General features: G+C 31.6%; 3 protein-coding genes across 4 annotated transcripts in view; 1 reads left to right on the top strand and 2 right to left on the bottom strand.

Annotated features, from left to right (window-relative positions):
- Flo2 (flotillin-2) overlaps window positions 1-20389 on the top strand; it is a 580663-nt gene that overhangs the window by 383144 nt on the left and 177130 nt on the right. The gene's annotated exons all lie outside the window — the stretch shown is intronic.
- Window positions 5804-8767, bottom strand: LOC141399813 (uncharacterized). The gene is made up of 3 exons (XM_073979128.1): window positions 8729-8767; window positions 7447-8098; window positions 5804-7244 (listed from the first exon to the last, which is right to left on the bottom strand). The coding sequence occupies exons 1-3, from the start codon at window positions 8750-8752 to the stop codon at window positions 7132-7134; spliced, it is 789 nt and encodes a 262-aa protein (XP_073835229.1). The 5' UTR covers window positions 8753-8767; the 3' UTR covers window positions 5804-7131.
- LOC141398126 (glucose dehydrogenase [FAD, quinone]) lies at window positions 13148-17220 on the bottom strand. The gene is made up of 3 exons (XM_073975357.1): window positions 16546-17220; window positions 13594-14436; window positions 13148-13528 (listed from the first exon to the last, which is right to left on the bottom strand). The coding sequence occupies exons 1-3, from the start codon at window positions 17218-17220 to the stop codon at window positions 13148-13150; spliced, it is 1899 nt and encodes a 632-aa protein (XP_073831458.1).

The raw sequence follows: 20389 nt of genomic DNA, 5'->3' as shown, positions 1-20389 counted from the left end.
TTTCAGAAGGAATTTTCCACCCCCCCAAAACTAATGTTGCACAGTGTAAACTTCTTTGTGGTCTCTATTTGAACGCATTAATTGTTTAATTGAACTATACCTTCATCGATAATGGCCAGAAATTCCGAAAATCCGTGGCGTCCTTATAATATATATATGATTCATCATTACAAGACGATATATAAATGTTCCTGAGCTCCTAAAATAAATCGCATTGGATTGTCGACACCATGTAGCGTATGATTGTCGTCGACACGTATACGCCAACTATTGGAAAATGACCAAAGGAATGAAGCTTATGAGCTTACACAATTATGACAATGACATCTATATGGGAAATTTAAAACTCGTTGCTTAGTAAAGTCCACCACCATTACAAAAACGTGGCGAAATACTTTTCGATGATTACGAGACAGCGTAAAAAAATGTTTATGAATGTTATCTTGTCTTTTCTAAGTTATTCATTCCCCCCATTAAAAGGAAGAAGGATCAGTAGAAATCCTTTGTGAAAAAAAAGAAGATATGTCCGTTTAAATTTGAAAATGTAAGAAACCCAGATTTTCACTGTTTTACCGCTATAAAAAAATAAAACGAAGTGACCCAAACGAACTAAAGGCATTGTCGTTGTCCATGGATCCCAACACGATATAATTTTGCTTCAGAACGCTTGAATATTTTTCTGGTCAACTTTTGTAGCACAGCGCCATTTATCGACATTTTTCGAAAAGTTTGCACCTTCTCAAAGCCAAAACTGCCTGAAGGAGCGTTTCAATGCTTTTGCGATGTATTAGAGAGTTCTTAATTACTGTCTTGGCTACAATTGTTGTCGTTGTGTTTGATCGAAAATCTCAATGGTTTGGATGTTGTATGCCAAAATGTCCAAAAAAACGCGGATAAAAAATTTAAAGTCAAAATCGGGAGGCTCGATTTTCACCGTAGACCTATGGTCTACTGGACTTCTTAGCTCACTTCAATCCCAGGAATAAGAAACGCGATGGGCCCATTAAGGTTTACAAATCGAATATAATGAAACCAAAATGAGCTCAAGTGACAGCGACATCTGTTTTGGAAATTCGAAACACGTCGCTTAGTAGAGACTACCACCTTTGCAAACAACATGGTGACTTTGTTCTGTTTTAAGGCGATGAGAGATTCCGGGACAGGGTACCAAAATGTTTATGAATTAAGTGGCGTCCTAGTAATTTATGATCTCGCATTACAAGTGCTCGATAATTGCTCCTGAGCTCAATAGGACTGAGTAAAATGATTACGATGACGAGAGATGGTAATCATCGATTCCGAGACAGGGTAACAAAATGTTCGTGAATCACGTGGCATCCTTGTAATATATGATCCCGCATTACAAGTTGATACATATCATTTAGGGTTGTCGATTGTTATGTTGATTGGATCTTTTAGTGGAATAATAAGGTTCACAACGAATTCAGATGGCTTTTTATGGCTGACATACAGAATTTGGAGCCTGAAGATGGCATTACTTCAAATAAATTCCTCTCAGAAATGTAGCTAATCTGTATAATAATTAAAAAGCCTACAGTGGTGACCAGCTAAAAAAGAATTCATGTTTTTAATATTTTTTTTTTAGATTACACTTCAATTTTTTATGAAATGAGCAGAAAAGCAAAATCCTGAAAACCTAAAAAACCCTAAAAATGTGAACTTTCATCGCGATTTATTTAAAAATCCCTAGAGCGATTTTCTGTTGTTTCTCGATTTTTCTCATCTATTACCATAGCTGTTTTAGAATCCGCAAAAAATTTCCTAGGTGTAAGCGGTTTTCATTAAAAGTTAGTTAAGGCACACTCTGCATGACATTGTTTTATAAGGAGGCGATACAGGCAGTGCATAGTCCCAATTTGAACTTCTATATCTCAAAAACGGTTAAAACTACGGTAACATCTTGAAGGTTAATCTTGTACAGAATTTTTACTGCTACAACATTTTCTTTAGTCTCTTTTCGATAGGACTTGTGGTTTCTAAACAAAATCGTGAAAACCTAAAAAACCCTTAAAAATGCGAACTTTGATCACTGTTTATTTAAAAATCCCTCCATCGATTTTTTTGGTTTTTTGATTTTTCTCATCTATGAACATTGCAGTTTCAGAATCCGCAAAAATTTCCCTTCCATTTAAATTTAGTTAGGGCGCACCGTGGCATACGTCGTCTATTGGAAAACGACAAAGGTTCACATTAGGTTGTCGACATCATGCAGCGTATTATTGACGTCAACACGTATACGTTCCCTATTGGAAAATGACAAAGAGTTATGGGTTTTATTCGCGTAGACTTAATAATGCCGTAATAAGGTTCAGTGCGTAGTGTATTTGCACCTTTTGATGGCTGACATAGAGAGTTTGGAGCTTTCCTTTTAATCAATTCTTTATCAGAACCCAAAATAATCCGTATTAATATTATAATAAAAAACTTTTCTCGTTTGACTCCATTTTTTTAATTGAATTGAGTAAATATCTTGTGGGCATAAGCAAAATGTTAACTTTGTAGGGTTAATAAATCCCGCATTAAAAATTAATCTATAATTGCTTCTGATTTCCTGAAATAGATCGGCAACATGGAGCGAATGATTAGCGTCAACATGTATTCGTCAGTCATGGGAAAACGACGAAGGCCCACAGATTTTTAACAATTGTCTATAAAAGTGTTTCTAGAGAAAATTAATAAGCGTAAGAACTGGTCGAATGTATTCTAAAAGAAATCTATTATCCTTGCAAGGGCTCAGGAAATATTTGATAACACTGTGCAACATTTTCAAGGTAATTTTGTGTAAACAACTTCTAATGCGGTTTTTATGAAAGTACAGACCCAATAGACAAAACCCCTCTTTGGGTTTTGTTTTGTTAGATCGGGTTCGGATTTTATGGCCCTATCTAAACATCGTTAAATATTGACTTTTTAAAGCAAATCGGGGCTATATCATTAAAACCAACACGAATCTTTCCATGACATCCGCAGCAAATTTTTAGAAAAGAACAAGAAGAATGTCTTTGGAAAAATAATCAACACGAATAACCTCATTTATTGCCTCAAATGTTATAATATATCTAAAAATTCCGTAATATGAATATATTTTGCAGCGTATCTCCAAAACGGTCAAATTTTTCTTAATACTATATTTGGGAAAAATATTCGGTGAAATATATTACACAACTCTTCAGAACATATCATTGCTGTAGAATGCCTCTATCGTTGTTTCTAGCATATTTTTCAACGACAATTTTAAAAATATATCAACAATACATTGAAATTTCAAATATGAGAATAAACAGCCTGTGTGAACATTGTTTGAAATATGTTTTCTAAAAAGTACGATATGAAATCCCGCCTAAACAACATGAAATAAGTGTTTTACAGTTTCAGAATGTTCTGAAGAATTGCTGAGCACATTATTTGGAAATTTTGCGAAAGGTTACTTGGTTCAACTCTCAACAGTTTGGCTGTAACTGACCCTAATTCCAGAAATTAAGTAAACTTTTATATATTTGATCAATTTTGATGCGCTAGTTGCGGGTTTTCCCAGTTCGTCTATTTTAAACTTAAGTTCTACTACTCTAGGACTACAATATTGCTGAAGACCGCAAAGCAAAATTCTTATTAGTTTCTGAGATAAAGCCGGGATCAATGGAAAAAAGGTTCGTTTTAGCCCGGGATAGATGAGGCCATAAAATCCAAACCCGATCTAAAAACACAAAACCCAACTAGGAGTTTTGTAGTATCAATATGTACTTTCAGAAAGTGTTGCACAGTGTAATAATAATAATTTTTCCACAAACACCCCAGAAGGGACAAGGGACCCGATTCATATTAGTACACCCCGATTCACATTAGCTCAATTACTAAGGGTATTTTTGTTGCCGTTGAAAATTTGATGTTCCTGGCCTGGAAATCGAACCCTGGCATTTAGCGTGCACCATATGAAATCGTTAGTTCTGAAAAAGAGGCAAACTTTTTTTAATTCAAAAGCCTGGTCTTAGGGCTTTCAGGTTTTCATAAAGCAGACGTGTAAGAGTTGCAAACAATCATACGAGCCATGGTAATCAAAAAGAAATCTACGACCCCAAAGGAGGTGCGTATTTTATGTAAACAAATGTATCTATGTTTAAAACTTATGACCCCCTATTTCTCCAAAGAATATCTAAAGATAATTAACAACCCAGAGAACTGGCCAAAAGTATTTTAAAGAAACTATCGAAATTCATAGGATTGATGAAAATTCCAAAGCGCTAAAACTACTTTCTGGTTTTTTATAACGTCGACGTATAAGTGTTGTCGGCAATCATACGATCCATGGTACTCAAAAGAAATCTATTGATAATTGGAAGATACAAAATGTATATAACAAATTTACATTTAAGAGATCATCCTCTATTTGTCCATAGAATATCAAAAGATCATGATGTATAAAGTTTAAGGCCTTAGAAAGAGTTATAGACAACTTTTAGATTTTCGTAAAGGTGATGTATACGCGTTGTCGTCAATGATAAGTCCCACGTTGTTCACAGAAGAAGAAAAACCGTGTCCAAAGAATGTCTAAAGAAAATTAACAACACAGAGAACTGGCCAAAAATATTCCAAAGAATCTATCGAAATTCCTAGCCTATGAATTTCTATAAATTCTTTGGAGTATTTTTGGCAATATAAAGAGGCAAACATTTTCTTAAGACAACTTCAAAGCGCTAAGACTACTTTCAGTTTTTTTTATAACACAGACGTATAAGTGTTGTCGTCAATCATACGACCCATTATACTCAAAAGAAATCTATGACCCTAAGGAGGTTTTTATAAAAATGTATGTTTAAAACGTATGATATTGTCCATATCCTATCAATAGATTTTCATAAAGGTGATGTATACTTATTGTCGTTAGTCATAAGACCCACGGCATATGGTTTATGTAATTATGTTAAAAACCTATAGATCTTGAAGCAGCTATAGACAACATTGAGATTTTCATAAATCCGGCGTATTTGTGTTGTCACCAATCATGTTATTCGATGTGCGATCATGGCACATTGTGCTACAAATACAGCTAAAATATTTTTGCACATTTCTATTAGGAGCCACGATAGTGTCCAACTTGCACATAGGCGGTATGTGTTTCAATTGCTGACCACAACACCACATTTGTCGTCGGTGGCGAATCCCTTCAGCTAAATGCAAGCTCAGTCAGTATTTAAGATATGAAGAACTTCTCTATAGGTGGTGTCGCACTATGTTTGGCTCCCTGTTCTGATATGAGAGAAGTCATTTCCTCGTAGAAGTTCACGGGAAACATTTCTGTATTTTGTGCATTAATTACAATTTATCTGTAAATGCAAGGCGTTAAGACATTATTTCAATTCGTGTTTTATTTTATATATATTGTTTTATTTTTTTTTTTAATTATTTAACGATTAATTTAATTTATTTAAATAAATTAAAATATTGTGATGTTTTTATCTGCTGTTGTATGTACAAATGAAATAAATGGTAATTATTGTTAATTATTTAAGAAACAAACATTGAAATTGACAAAATGATAACACTGACACACATCAAACGGCTTAGCGGCGTATCTCAATAACAACAACAAACAAATGTTAACAATTAATTTACACGAGCTAAAGCAAACATTCTTTTATTCAACATTTGTTGTCTTTATTATCCAGGTTCATTAAACTTCTCAATTTATGGAGTACTCTTTTTATTTTATTGTATGTGTTTATCTTCTTCTTCGAAATGAGACATTCTTTCGATACTGAGGTTAGTAAAATTTAGAAAGGTTAAATTTTTTCTTTAATGTAATTTGCATTGATGTTAGAAAGCGAATGGAGAAGATACTGACAAGAAATAAATCGAAAAAGATATGTATATACAAACCCAGCAAAATGTCCGATGCCAAAAATGCCATTCAATTATGGGTGCAAATGAGCTGGAATGTCATATTTTTAGCATCTTCATCGATGAATTTCATATGAGCGTGGACCCCAAAAGATGCTATTCATTTTTAGATCCAAAGCATGTCATTTAGACCAATGCTTTGACACGTCATTTTCACCAATGCTTTGGCATGCCATTTCCACCAATGCTTTGGCATGTCATTTTCACCAACCCTTTGCAATGACACCATTATTACGACGAGAGTTTTAACAACGTTGGTTGTGATTTCGAGTCTCCGAATTGTAAATAATTAATCTTATATATTTAGAAAAATGTGCATAAATAAAAATACAAAATTCATCTCTATTGGATCGATGGAATGGGTTCAAATGCTGATGAAAAGATCGGTTCTTTCTCGACTTCCTTTGCATGGGTTCAAATCCTGATGAAAAGGTCCGAAAGCAAAAAAATCTAATTTTAAATGTATATAATTCGAATAAAATGGAATCTAATTACAAATGCAATAGTTCAAAGTATAACTGAAATTTTTTAAATTCTAAAAAAATAGTATTTCAAATAAAATTCTCAAATGTTAAGTGAAAAGTTTGGAATTTCAAATGAAATAAACAAAGCACAACTAATATGCTTCACGAAAATTCATGTTTCTATTAAACGCCATCTATACTTCGTGTTGTTGGTAAACTACAAAGTGATGTGTATACTTTTAGGCTGAGTACCAACAAAAGTACTAATCCATTTCACGTGTAAATCATAATCATTACAATTCGAAACATTTCACTAATTTGACAATTCCAATTGAGTTTCGAAATATTTTTTGTATGTGTGGAATTATAATATAATAATGTTCCACAAACATCCCAGGCGGGAAAAGGAAGAGAGAAGTCTCCCATGTGTGGAATTATTGGTCTTAATAAAATAGAAAAAAATATTCTCGTGCTTACTTTCACTTGTATAATCAAATTTTTTACACCAAATGCTTAATTTTTTTTCAATACATTTTTATTTGAACATCAAGATGCACACGATAAAATTTTTCATTCCATTCAAATAAAACACAAACATTAATATGTCACACAAAAAAAAAATAACTTTTTAAATCTTTATCACTTGACAAACATGTATATATAATAACTTTTTTTGTTCTGGAGGTCTATCACCTCTATTTTATCTTGCAACTACGACGAAGTAGATGAAAACGCAAACTCCACATGCAAATCACAGGCCACTGTTCATATTGACACGCATTGCCTGTACGGGACGTGGAGATTGAGACATACCAGCTGCTGCAATAAAATCGTTAGGTTGTCTTAAAAGTGTAGACACTAATTCTGCAAAGAAAAAAAATAAAAAAATATATTATTGAGAACAAATATTTGCTCTGTTTCAGAACCTACAAGGAACTTCAAATTTTTACTACAATAAAAATGTTTCTTTATGTTATCGACAAAATAGTAAAAATTAGTAGATTCTTGCAGTACTGGAACAGACCAATTGTTGGGTAAGGTTAGTAAATTTTTTAAGAACTCTTACCATCTCCCACAATGTCATCCAGACTTGTATCGTCTTCTGTTTGACGAGTTCTTAGTTTGTGTTGATTTTTATAAAGTTCCAGTTGAGGTTCATGTTGGTCCTTAATATGTTCCGCTATGATTTCCCTCATTTGATTTTCTCTTGAGATTTTCTTTTCGTTGGCCTTTTTCTTGTGATCCTCTCCTTTAGAATGTTCGGGAGCAGCTGAATCGTTTTTATGTTTATTTGGGGAATTTTTTTCAGAATTCTTTTCGTTGCTTTCGTCTTGTTCTTTGTCGCTATTATTGTGGATTTTAGCAACTGGCTTTTCTTGATTTTCTTTGGATTCCTCTCTAACACTCTTATCCACTTCCTTTATCTTCACAGCTGTGTCGTGTTCATTGGTGGCCGCAGCAGTCTCTGAATCCTTTGTCACCACTTTCTTTATTCCCACTATTTGTCCTTTTGATGCTTTTAAATTGATTTCATCCTTCGATTTAAATAATTCACGACTTTGCGGTGCTGCTTTAACACCACCTTTGGCAAAGGGTAGTAATACGGCCAACAGGATCACCAGACCCACAATTGGAATTTTCCACAAGTTCGACTGCATGACGTTGAACGTTTGAAATATGAATGTAAACTTATTTTCAATTTGTTGCTGATACAGCACCTGTTTTAAAATGTAATCGATTGGGAATGTTTGGTTTTTTTATTGGAATGTTTGTGGTGTCTTGGGTACCCTACAAGAAGTCTTGGATTTTATGTGGTGATAGATTTTTTTTATTTGATCTTATTAAAAAAAAAACGTTTTCTCCATAGAAAAGTTGTCGATAACAACTTTTCTCCATAGAAAAGATGTCGATAACAACTTTTCCCCATTGAAAAGTTGCCGATAACAACTTTTTTCAATAGAAAATTTGTCGAATATATAACAACTATTCCCTGTTGAAAGTTTATCGATACTTTGCTATAGAGGCATCATCTAGTTTTTGTGTACAATTTGTTACAGTTTATTATTTAAAAGTTTCGATAACAATTTTCCTCAATTAAAACGTATCGATAACCCTCTGTGTAGTTCATTTTCATATTCCCCATCGCCATCGCCCAAAACTTTGCTAACTTTAAATTTTCTGTAGCAAGTTATTATGTAGTTAAACGTTCATAACAAAATCTCATGAATAAACCAGAAATTTTCCTCATTGCTGCAGTTGCAGCAACGCTACGGTGATACGACACAACGCTGCCAGTAGCAGCTTATGAATTGCATTCATAAACAAAAATTGCACTTCTGATTCTTTACCGCATTTGGTAAGATCGCGAACATTTGATGAACATTGGAACGGCATGAGCACGAGCCAAACCACCTAACACCAAACTAAAAAACAAGTAATACTTGTCAACACCACTTGTTGACTTGCAGTTAACTGAATATTGTTTTTGCTAAGATGAATTTATTGTTTTTGTTGTAAATTTATTTATAAATAAGAAGCAAAAAATAACTTCCACCGCATTTTTTGTTGTTTATATTGCTTGGTCACTATTCCTAAATCACAATCTTACAATTTGTAAGTCGTACAGCGTTTACGCCACACTTTTCATTTCAACGTTAACATCAAAACTTAAATTTTGTACCTGATTTCAATCACGTCAATCAATATCAGTGGATTTATCAAACACCTAATAAGATTTCCTTGAAATTAATAACGTAAGGTTGATATGGAAAACATTTTACATTGAATTTTAATTGTCTGAGAATAAGGAAGGAAGTTGTCGATAGCAACTTTTCAATTAAAAAAGTTGTCGATAAAAAACTTGTCTGTAAAGAAAAGTTGCCGATAACAACTTGTTTATAAAGAAGAGTTGTCGATAACAACTTTTCTATAGAGAAAAGTTTTCGATAACAACTTTTCTATAAATAAAAATTGTCAATAACAATTTTTCTATAAAGAAAATTGTTGATAACGACTTTTCTATAAAGAAAAATTGTCGATAACAACTTTTCCATAAAGAAAAGCAATCGATAACAACTTTTCCATAAAGAAAAATTGTCGATAACAACTTTTCTATAAGGAAAATTGTCGATAACAACTTTTCTATAAAGAAAAATTTTTGACAACAACCTTTCTATAAAGAACAATTTGTCGATAACAACTTTTTTATAAAGAAAAATTTTTGATTACAACTTTTCTATAAAGAAAAATTGTCGATAACAAGTTTTCTATAAAGAAAAATTGTCGATAACAAGATTTCTATAAAGAAAAATTTTCGATAACAACTTTTTTATAAAGAAAAACAACTTTTCTATAAAGAACAATTTTCGATAAAAAAAACTTTTCTATAAAGAAATATTCTCGATAACAACTTTTCCATAAAGAAAAACAATCGATAACAACTTTTCTATAAGGAAAATTGTCGATAACAACTTTTCTATAAAGAAAAATTTTCGATAACAACTTTTCCATAAAGAAAAATAATCGATAACAACTTTTCCATAAAGAAAAATTGTCGATAACAACTTTTCCATAAAGAAAATTTTTCGATAACAACTTTTCTATAAATAAAAATTATCAATAACAAGTTTTCTATACATAAAATTGTCGATAACAACTTTTCTATAAAGAAAAATTGTCGATAACAACCTTTCTCTAAACAAAAATTGTCGATAACAACTTTTCTTTACATAAAATTGTAGATAACAACTTTTCTGTAAAGAAAAATTGTCGATAACAACTTTTCTATAAAGAAAAATTGTCGATAACAACTTTTCTATAAAGATCAATTTTCGATAAAAACTTTTCTATAAAGAAAAATTATCGATAACAACTTTTCCATAAAGAAAAATTGTCGATAACAACTTTTTTAGGGAGAAAAATTGTCGGTAACAACTTTTCTATTAAGAAAAATTGTCGATAACAACTTTTCTATAAAGAAAATTGTCGATAACAACTTTTCCATAAAGAAAAATTGTCGATAACAACTTTTCCATAACGAAAGTTTTTCGGTAACAACTTTTCTATAAATAAAAATTATCAATAACAACTTTTCTATACAGAAATTTGTCGATAACAACTTTTCTATAAAGAAAAATAGTCGATAACAACTTTTCTTTACAGAAAAATTGTCGATAACAACTTTTCTGTAAAGAAAAATTGTCGATAACAACTTTTCTATAAAGAAAAATTGTCGATAACAACTTTTCTATAAAGATCAATTTTCGATAAAAACTTTTCTATAAAGAAAAATTATCGATAACAACTTTTCCATAAAGAAAAATAGTTAATAACAACTTTTTTAGGGAGAAAAATTGTCGGTAACAACTTTTCTATAAAGAAAAATTGTCGATAACAACTTTTCTATAAAGAAACAATTTGGATAACAACCTTTCTATAAAGAAAATTGTCGATAACAACTTTTCCATAAAGAAAAATTGTCGATAACAACTTTTTTATAAAGCAAAATTGTCGATAACAACTTTTCCATAACGAAAGTTTTTCGGTAACAACTTTTCTATAAATAAAAATTATCAATAACAACTTTTCTATACAGAAAATTGTCGATAACAACTTTTCTATAAAGAAAAATAGTCGATAACAACTTTTCTTTACAGAAAAATTGTCGATAACAACTTTTCTGTAAAGAAAAATTGTCGATAACAACTTTTCTATAAAGAAAAATTGTCGATAACAACTTTTCTATAAAGAAAAATTTTCGATAACAACCTTTTTATAAAGAAAAATTGTTGATAACAACTTTTCTATAAAGAAAAATTTTCGATAAAAACTTTTCTATAGAGAAAAATTGTCGATAACAACTTTAGTATAAGAAAAATTTTTGATAACAATTTTTCTATAAAGAAAAGTTGTCGCTAACATCTTTTGAATGACGCCAAGTTATCCATCACAAATTTTCTTGATGAAAAGTTGTCGCTAACAACTTTTTTATTATGAGAGGTTGTCGCTAACAATGTTTTTATGATGAAAAGTAGTCGATATAAACTTTTCTCTATATAAAAGTTATCGATGACAACTTTTCTCTATGGAAATCTTGTCGAAAACAACTTTTCTCTATAGAAAATTATCGATAACAACTTTTCTCTATAGAAAAGTTATCGATAACAAATTATCTTTACAGAAAAGATACGATAACAAGTTTTCTCTATAAAAATCTTCTATAACGAAAAGTTGTCAATAAAAATTTTCTATTCAGAGAGATAATTTTTTCCAATAAAACAAAGTGGACGATTACAACATTTCTGTATGCAAAAGTTGTCGACAACAACTTGTCTATGCAAAAAAGTTGTCGATTACAAATTTTCTATAAAGAGAAAGTTGTCAAAACGAACTTTCTACATATAAAAGTTGTCGATAACAATATTTCTATAAAGAAAAAATTTTGATTACAACATTTCTGTATGCAAAAGTTGTTGACAACAACTTGTCTATGCAAAAAAGTTGTCGATTACAAATTTTCTATCAAGAAAAAGTTGCCAAAACAAACTTTCTGCATATAAAAGTTGTCGATAACAATATTTCCATAAAGAAAAAATTTTGATAACAGCTTTTCTATACAGAAGAGTTGTCGACCAGAACTTTTCAACAAAAAAGTTGTCGATTAAAATTTTTCTAAAAAGAAAAGTTGCCGATTACAATTTTTCTAAAAAGAAAAGTTGTCAATTGCAACTTTTCTGTATAGAAACGTTGTCAGTAATATATTTTCTATAAAGTTGCCGGTAACATATTTTCTACAAAGAAAAGTGTTCGAGAACTATTTATCTATAAAGAGAAGGTGTCGATAAATATATTTCTATAGAAAGAAGTTGTCGATGACAACTTTTCTGCATAGAAAAGTTTGCGATAACATTTTGTTACATAGAAAAGTTGGCGAAAATTGGCGATAACAACTTTTTATTGTAATAGAAAAGTTGTTATCGACATGCAGATAACAACTTTTCTATGACGATAATAACTTTTCTGCATAGAAAAATTGGCGATAACATTTTTTCTACATAGAAAAGTTGGCGATAACAACTTTTCTGCATGTCGATAACAACTTTTCTATGACGGAAAGTTGTCGATAATAACTTTTCTATGACGAACAGTTGTCGATAGCAACTTTTCTATGACGAAAAATTGTCGAAAACAATTTTTTTATGACGAAAAGATGTCGATAATAATTTTTCTATGACGAAAAGATGTCGATAACAGCCTTTCTACATAGAAAAGTTGTCGATAACAGTTTTTCTGAACAGAAAACATAATGGTAACAACTTTTCAGTATAGAAAATAAGCCTTTTTTATCACGAAAAGTTGTCTTTAATTTTTTTCATATAAATAACAGTTATCGATAATAACTTCTATGTGTAGAAAAGTTGCCGATATCACTTTTTCTGTATAGAAAAGAAGCCGATAAAAACTTTACTATTGGGAAAAGTTGTCGAAAAAAATGTTTCGCTATAGAACAGATATTGATAACAACTTTTCTCTATAGAAAAGTTATCGATAACAACTTTTCTCTATAGAAAAGTTATCGATAACAAATTTTCTCTATAGAAAAGTTAGCAACACCAAATATTCTCTATAGAAAAGTTAACGTTTACGATAACAAATTGTCTCTATAGAAAAGTTTTCGATAACAACTTTTTTCTATTTTTCTTAACACAATTTTAATTAAATGTTTCTTTATTATTTTACTTAACTAACACAGCCACGCGACTCTTAACCTAAAAAGCTCTCTTCGCCTTCAGCCAATCTTCTTTAATCATATCCGCTCCCTTTTCACCGATCATAATTGTTGGTATATTTGTATTACCCGTAGTGATGGTGGGCATTATGCTGGCATCTATAACTCGTAGCCTCTTCATACCGTACACTCTCAATCGTGGATCCACAACAGCATCACGATCACTATAGGGTCCCATTTTACACGTTCCCACTGGATGATAAATAGTTTGGGAATAATGACGAGCCATACACTCCCAAAAAGCATCGCTTAGATATTCCACTTCAGGGCAATTACGCCAAAGATAAATATTCAAGGTGGCATTGAGACGTCTTAGTATGGGCGCCTGGGTTAATTCGTGGCCAAATTTCAGGGCCTCTACCTGTCCAAAAAGAACGATATTTATTGTTCAATAAACTTTCCAAATTCAAATTCATCTTAACTTACCATTATCGCCATGTCCAAGGGATCATCATAATAGTTTGCATGAATTTTTGGATGAATTTTTGCTTTGTCCGATTTTATTTCAATCCATCCTCGGCTACGGGGTCTCATCACTAACGGCGTCACAATAAACGTATCCTTGTAGAGTACCGGCTCCAGCGTTTCAGCAAAATTGGAAAATGTCACTGCCGCCCCCCTTCTCCCAATCATACCGCCATCAGAACTATAACTTATGCTACCCAGAAAATATTGAACATCTGGCCAATCCAGCTTGGGATCTTGGTATTTACTACTCCAAAATCCCATAACCTCTGCAACTGGCATAGAATAGAAAAAGCTATCAGCACCATGTAAAAACTTATCCACCGATTCAGCATTCATCATTTCCGGCACAATAACCGACAAATGATCACCCGTAATGGTGTTATTGATTTCATATATTGCTCCTGTTGTTGAGATATGATCCTGCATGTTGCCACCCACACCGGGTAAATGTTTCAAGACGGGTATATCATATTTTCTCAGTTGGGCTTTGGGTCCAATACCGGAAACCATTAAGAGCTGAGGACTGGCAATAGCACCAGCTGAGAGAATTACTTCCTTTGTAGCTATGGCATTGTGTTTACCACCCATCCATTCGAAGAGCACACCCTTGGCTTCGTTAGTTTTGGGATTAATCAGGATTTGTTCGACAAAGGCATTTAAGAGAATGTCTAAATTGCGTCGCCTCCAAACTGGACGTATATAACCTTTATTGGCACTGCAGCGTAAACCGTTTCTTAAACTGCCATGTGGCACACCAAATCCTGTCTGGGAAGGTCCATTAAAGTCTTGATAGGGGTTTAGCTAAAATACAAAAACATTAGCAAAGAATTTCATTGAAATCAAATGTAGAACAAACATGTTTATAGAAACTCTTGTCGTTAACAAAAATTTCTATCGAAACTCTTATCGATAACAAGATTTTTAGTAGAAACTTTTGTAGAGAACAAGAATTTCTATAGAAACTCTTGTCGATAACAAGGATTTCTATAGAAACTCTTGTCGATAACAAGAATTTCTATAGAAACTCTTGTCGATAACAAGAATTTCTATAGAAACTCTTGTCGATAACAAGAATTTCTATAGAAACTCTTGTCGATAACAAGAATTTCTATAGAAACTCTTGTCGATAACAAGAATTTCTATAGAAACTCTTGTCGATAACAAGAATTTCTATAGAAACTCTTGTCGATAACAAGAATTTCTATAGAAACTCTTGTCGATAACAAGAATTTCTATAGAAACTCTTGTCGATAACAAGAATTTCTATAGAAACTCTTGTCGATAACAAGAATTTCTATAGAAACTCTTGTCGATAACAAGAATTTCTATAGAAACTGTTGACGATAACAAGAATTTCTATAGAAACTGTTGACGATAACAAGAATTTCTATAGAAACTCTTGTCGATAACAAGAATTTCTATAGAAACTCTTGTCGATAACAAGAATTTCTATAGAAACTCTTGTCGATAACAAGAATTTCTATAGAAACTCTTGTCGATAACAAGATTTTCTATAGAAACTCTTGTCGATAACAAGATTTTCTATAGAAACTCATGTCGATAACAAGAATTTCTATAGAAACTCTTGTCGATAACAAAAATTTCTATATAGAAACTCTTGTCGATAACAAGAATTTCTATAGAAATTCTTGTCGATAACAAGAACTCTTGTCGATAACAAGAATTTCTATAGAAACTCTTGTCGATAACAAGAATTTCTATAGAAACTCTTGTCGGTAACAAGAATTTCTATAGAAACTCTTGTCGATAACAAGAATTTCTATAGAAACTCTTGTCGATAACAAGAATTTCTATAGAAACTCTTGTCGATAACAAGAATTTCTATAGAAACTCTTGTCGATAACAAGAATTTCTATAGAAACTCTTGTCGATAACAAGAATTTCTATAGAAACTCTTGTCGATAACAAGAATTTCTATAGAAACTCTTGTCGATAACAAGAATTTCTATAGAAACTCTTGTCGATAACAAGAATTTCTATAGAAACTCTTGTCGATAACAAGAATTTCTATAGAAACTCTTGTCGATAACAAGAATTTCTATAGAAACTCTTGTCGATAACAAGAATTTCTATAGAAACTCTTGTCGATAACAAGAATTTCTATAGAAACTCTTGTCGATAACAAGAATTTCTATCGAAACTCTAGTCGATAACAAGAATTTCTATAGAAAATCTTGTCGATAACAAGAATTTCTATAGAAACTCTTGACGATAACAAGAATTTCTATAGAAACTCTTGTCGATAACAAGAATTTCTATAGAAAATCTTGTCGATAACAAGAATTTCTATAGAAAATCTTGTCGATAACAAGAATTTCTATAGAAACTCTTGTCGATAACAAGACTTTCTATAGAAACTCTTGTCGATAACAAGAATTTCTATAGAAACTCTTGTCGATAACAAGAATTTCTATAGAAACTCTTGTCGATAACAAGAATTTCTATAGAAACTCTTGTCGATAACAAGAATTTCTATAGAAACTCTTGTCGATAACAAGAATTTCTATAGAAACTCTTGTCGATAACAAGCATTTCTATAAAAACTCTTGTCGATAAGAAGAATTTCTATAGAAGCTCTTGTCGATAACAAGAATTTCTATAGAAACTCTTGTCGATAACAAAAATTTCTATAGAAACTCTTGTCGATAACAAGAATTTCTATAGAAACTCTTGTCAATAAAAAGAATTTCTATTGAAACTCCTGTCGATAACAAGAATTTCTATTGAAACCATTGTCGATAACAATAATTTCTATTGAAACTCTTCTATAGAAACTCTTGTCGATAGAAATTTTTTTCGTTAATATTTTTTTCTACTGAGATTCTTTTCGACAAAACTATTTTTTATCAATTCTTCGCAATAACAACATTTTTCAACGGAAATTCATACCAAATTCATTTCCCTGGCCGCCAGCATGAAAACATCCAACAAAGGCGATGGAAATCGATAACTCTCCACCGATATGGGTCCACCATATCCATGATATGAATTATTTTCAAAACCCGGTACTCGCATATCTTCCAATTTACGAAAATAATGCAGCAAATTATCATAATTCCAGCCTGGATTTCCCAGCTCTGCCCAATGATCATAATCCCGGCGATTTCCGCGTAAATACATCATTGCATTAATGCTGCTACAACCACCCAATAGCTTAGCTCGTGGCCAATAGCATTGTTGGTTTTGCATTGCCAAACAATATCGAGGCGAAGGTTCTGTCCAATATTTCCAATCCCAAGGACTACGTTGAAAGACAGGATATAACATGGGCAAATCGGCAATTAAAGGTTCATCGCCACCTGCCTCCAAGAGTAAAATATTCCAATGAGATATTTCCGATAGTCTCGAGGCTAAAACACAACCTGCCGAACCACCACCGACGACAATGAAATCATAATGATCACGTAAATCTTTAATGTGTATTGGTTTGGCGCGATTTTCCGCATCAACGATATCTGGACGTTGCTCTTTTATGCCCTGGATAAGCAGTAGCAATACCATGGCACTTGGACCGATTGTCAGCAGAAAACGACCGAATGCCAAATAACCTTCCGGGGTTAACATTGTATCGTACTCCGTAGCTTTTTGCGTTCCGATATATGCCGATTTCTTTTGTTCTTCCGCACAATTTAATTTTCAAATTTCCCAACACAAATATTTTTAGCGTTTTAACACTTCAACTTCCCGACAAGAACTGTTGGCTATTTTGCAAGAATATTTTAAACTAGATTTAAGTTTTTCTTCTTTGTTTTAATATTCAGTTTTGTCAGATCATCATTTTCGTTTTTTGCCCCCCGAACTGGGTCAACTAACTTTGCTTACATCTTTTTCGGTAACATAGCTAAGGTGTTTTCCAATATTAAAGAAGCTACGTATTGTTTTTTTATGTTTACATTACGATGGTCAGGGTTGTTTGTGTAAATAGTGACTCATTTTTTGGAAAATTAGCAACTGAATACCTTAACCCACAACAGAGATGGTAAGCAATAACAAAATCTACCGAAACTCTTACCGATGACAAAATTTGCTGTAGAACATCTTTCGATAGCAAGATTTTCTATAAAAATTCTTGTCTATAACAAGATTTCATATAGAAATTCTTGTCGATAACAAAATTGTCTATAGAAGTTCTTACCAAAAACAGTATTATCTATATAAAATCTTGTCGATAGCAACATTCTCTAAATAAACTATTATCGATAACAAGATTTTCTATAGAAATTCTTGTCGATAACAAGATTTTCTATAGAAGTTCCTGTCGATAACAAGATTTTCTATAGAAATTCTTGCCGATAACAAGATTTTCTATAGAAATTCTTGTCGATAACAAGATTTTTTATAAAAATTCTTGTCGATAACAAGATTTACCCCCGAATAACAAGATTTACTATAGAAATTCTTGTCGATAACAAGATTTTCTATAGAAATTCTAGTCGATAACAAGATTTTCTATACAAATTATTGTCGATTACAAGATTTTCTATAGAATTTCTTGTCGATAACAGAGTTTTCGTTAAAAATTCTTGACGATAACAAAATATTCTCTTGTTATTTCTGACCAAAGATATATATTCTTGTCGATAACATTTTTTGTGTCGATAACAAGAATTTCTATAGAAACTCTTGTCGATAACAAGAATTTTGACGGTAACAAGAATTTTGCCGATAACAAGAATTTTGCCGATAACAAGAATTTCTATAGAAACTCGTGTCGATAACAAGAACTTCTATAGAAACTCTTGTCGATAACAAGAATTTTGACGATAACAAGAATTTTGTCGATAACAAGAATTTCTATAGAAACTCTTGTCGATAACAAGAATTTCTATAGAAACTCTTGTCGATAACAAGAATTTCTATAGAAACTCTTGTCGATAACAAGAATTTCTATAGAAACTCTTGTCGATAACAAGAATTTCTATAGAAACTCTTGTCGATAACAAGAATTTCTATAGAAACTCTTGTCGATAACAAGAATTTCTATAGAAACTCTTGTCGATAACAAGAATTTCTATAGAAACTCTTGTCGATAACAAGAATTTCTATAGAAACTCTTGTCGATAACAAGATTTTCTATAGAAACTCTTGTCGATAACAAGAATTTCTATAGAAACTCTTGTCGATAACAAGAATTTCTATAGAAACTCTTGTCGATAACAAGATTTGCTATAGAAACTCTTGTCGATAACAAGAATTTCTATAGAAACTCTTGTCGATAACAAGATTTTCTATAGAAACTCTTATCGATAACAAGAATATCTATAGAAACTCTTGTCGAAACAAGAATATCCATAGAAACTCTTGTCGATAACAAGAATTTCGATAGAAACTCTTGTCGATAACAAGAATTTCTATAGAAACTCTTGTCGATAACAAGAATTTCTATAGAAACTCTTGTCGATAACAAGAATTTCTATAGAAACTCTTGTCGATAACAAGAATTTCTATAGAAACTCTTGTCGATAACAAGAATTTCTATAGAAACTCTTGTCGATAACAAGAATTTCTATAGAAACTCCTGTCGATAACAAGAATTTCTATAGAAACTCCTGTCGATAACAAGAATTTCTATAGAAACTCTTGTCGATAACAAGAATTTCTATAGAAACTCTTGTCGATAACAAGAATTTCTATAGAAACTCTTGTCGATAACAAGCATTTCTATAGACACACCTGTCGATAACAAGAATTTCTATAGACACACTTGTCGATAACAAGAAACTCTTGTCGATAACAAGAATTTCTATAGAAACACTTGTCGATTACAAGAATTTCTATAGAAACACTTGTCGATTACAAGAATTTCTATAGAAACACTTGTCGATTACAAGAATTTCTATAGAAACACTTGTCGATTACAAGAATTTCTATAGAAACTCTTGTCGATAACAAAAATTTCTATAGAAACTCTTGTCGATAACAAGAATATCCATAGAAACTATTGTCGATAACAAGAATTTCTATAGAAACCCTTGCCGATAACAAGAATTTCTATAGAAACTCTTGTCGATAACAAGAATTTCTATAGAAACTCTTGTCGATAACAAGAATTTCTATAGAAACTCTTGTCGATAACAAGAATTTCTATAGAAACTCTTGTCGATAACAAGAATTTCTATAGAAACTCTTGTCGATAACAAGAATTTCTATAGAAACTCTTGTCGATAACAAGAATTTCTATTGAAACTCTTGTCGATAACAAGAATTTCTATAGAAACTCCTGTTGATAACAAGAATTTCTATAGAAACTCTTGTCGATAACAAAAATTTCTATAGAAATTTCTATAGAAACTCTTGTCGAAACAAGAATATCCATAGAAACTCTTGTCGATAACAAGAAATTCTATAGAAACTCTTGTCGATAACAAGAAATTCTGTAGAAAATCTTGTCAAATGCAAGCATTTCTATAGAAACTCTTGTCGTTAACAAGAATTTCTATAGAAACTCTTGTCGATAACAAGAATTTCTATAGAAACTCTTGTCGATAACAAGAATTTCTATAGAAACTCTTGTCGATAACAAGAATTTCTATAGAAACTCTTGTCGATAACAAGAATTTCTATAGAAACTCTTGTCGATAACAAGAATTTCTATAGAAACTCTTGTCAATAACAAGAATTTCTATAGAAGCTCCTGTTGATAACAAGAATTTCTATAGAAACTCATGTCGATAACAAAAATTTCTATAGAAATTTCTATAGAAACTCTTGTCGAAACAAGAATATCCATAGA

This window comes from Musca autumnalis, unplaced genomic scaffold (assembly GCF_047663935.1).
Source record: "Musca autumnalis isolate F117 unplaced genomic scaffold, ASM4766393v1 scaffold_3, whole genome shotgun sequence".
Lineage (NCBI taxonomy): Eukaryota > Metazoa > Arthropoda > Insecta > Diptera > Muscidae > Musca > Musca autumnalis.
This window is presented reverse-complemented; position numbering and strand designations above follow the sequence as displayed.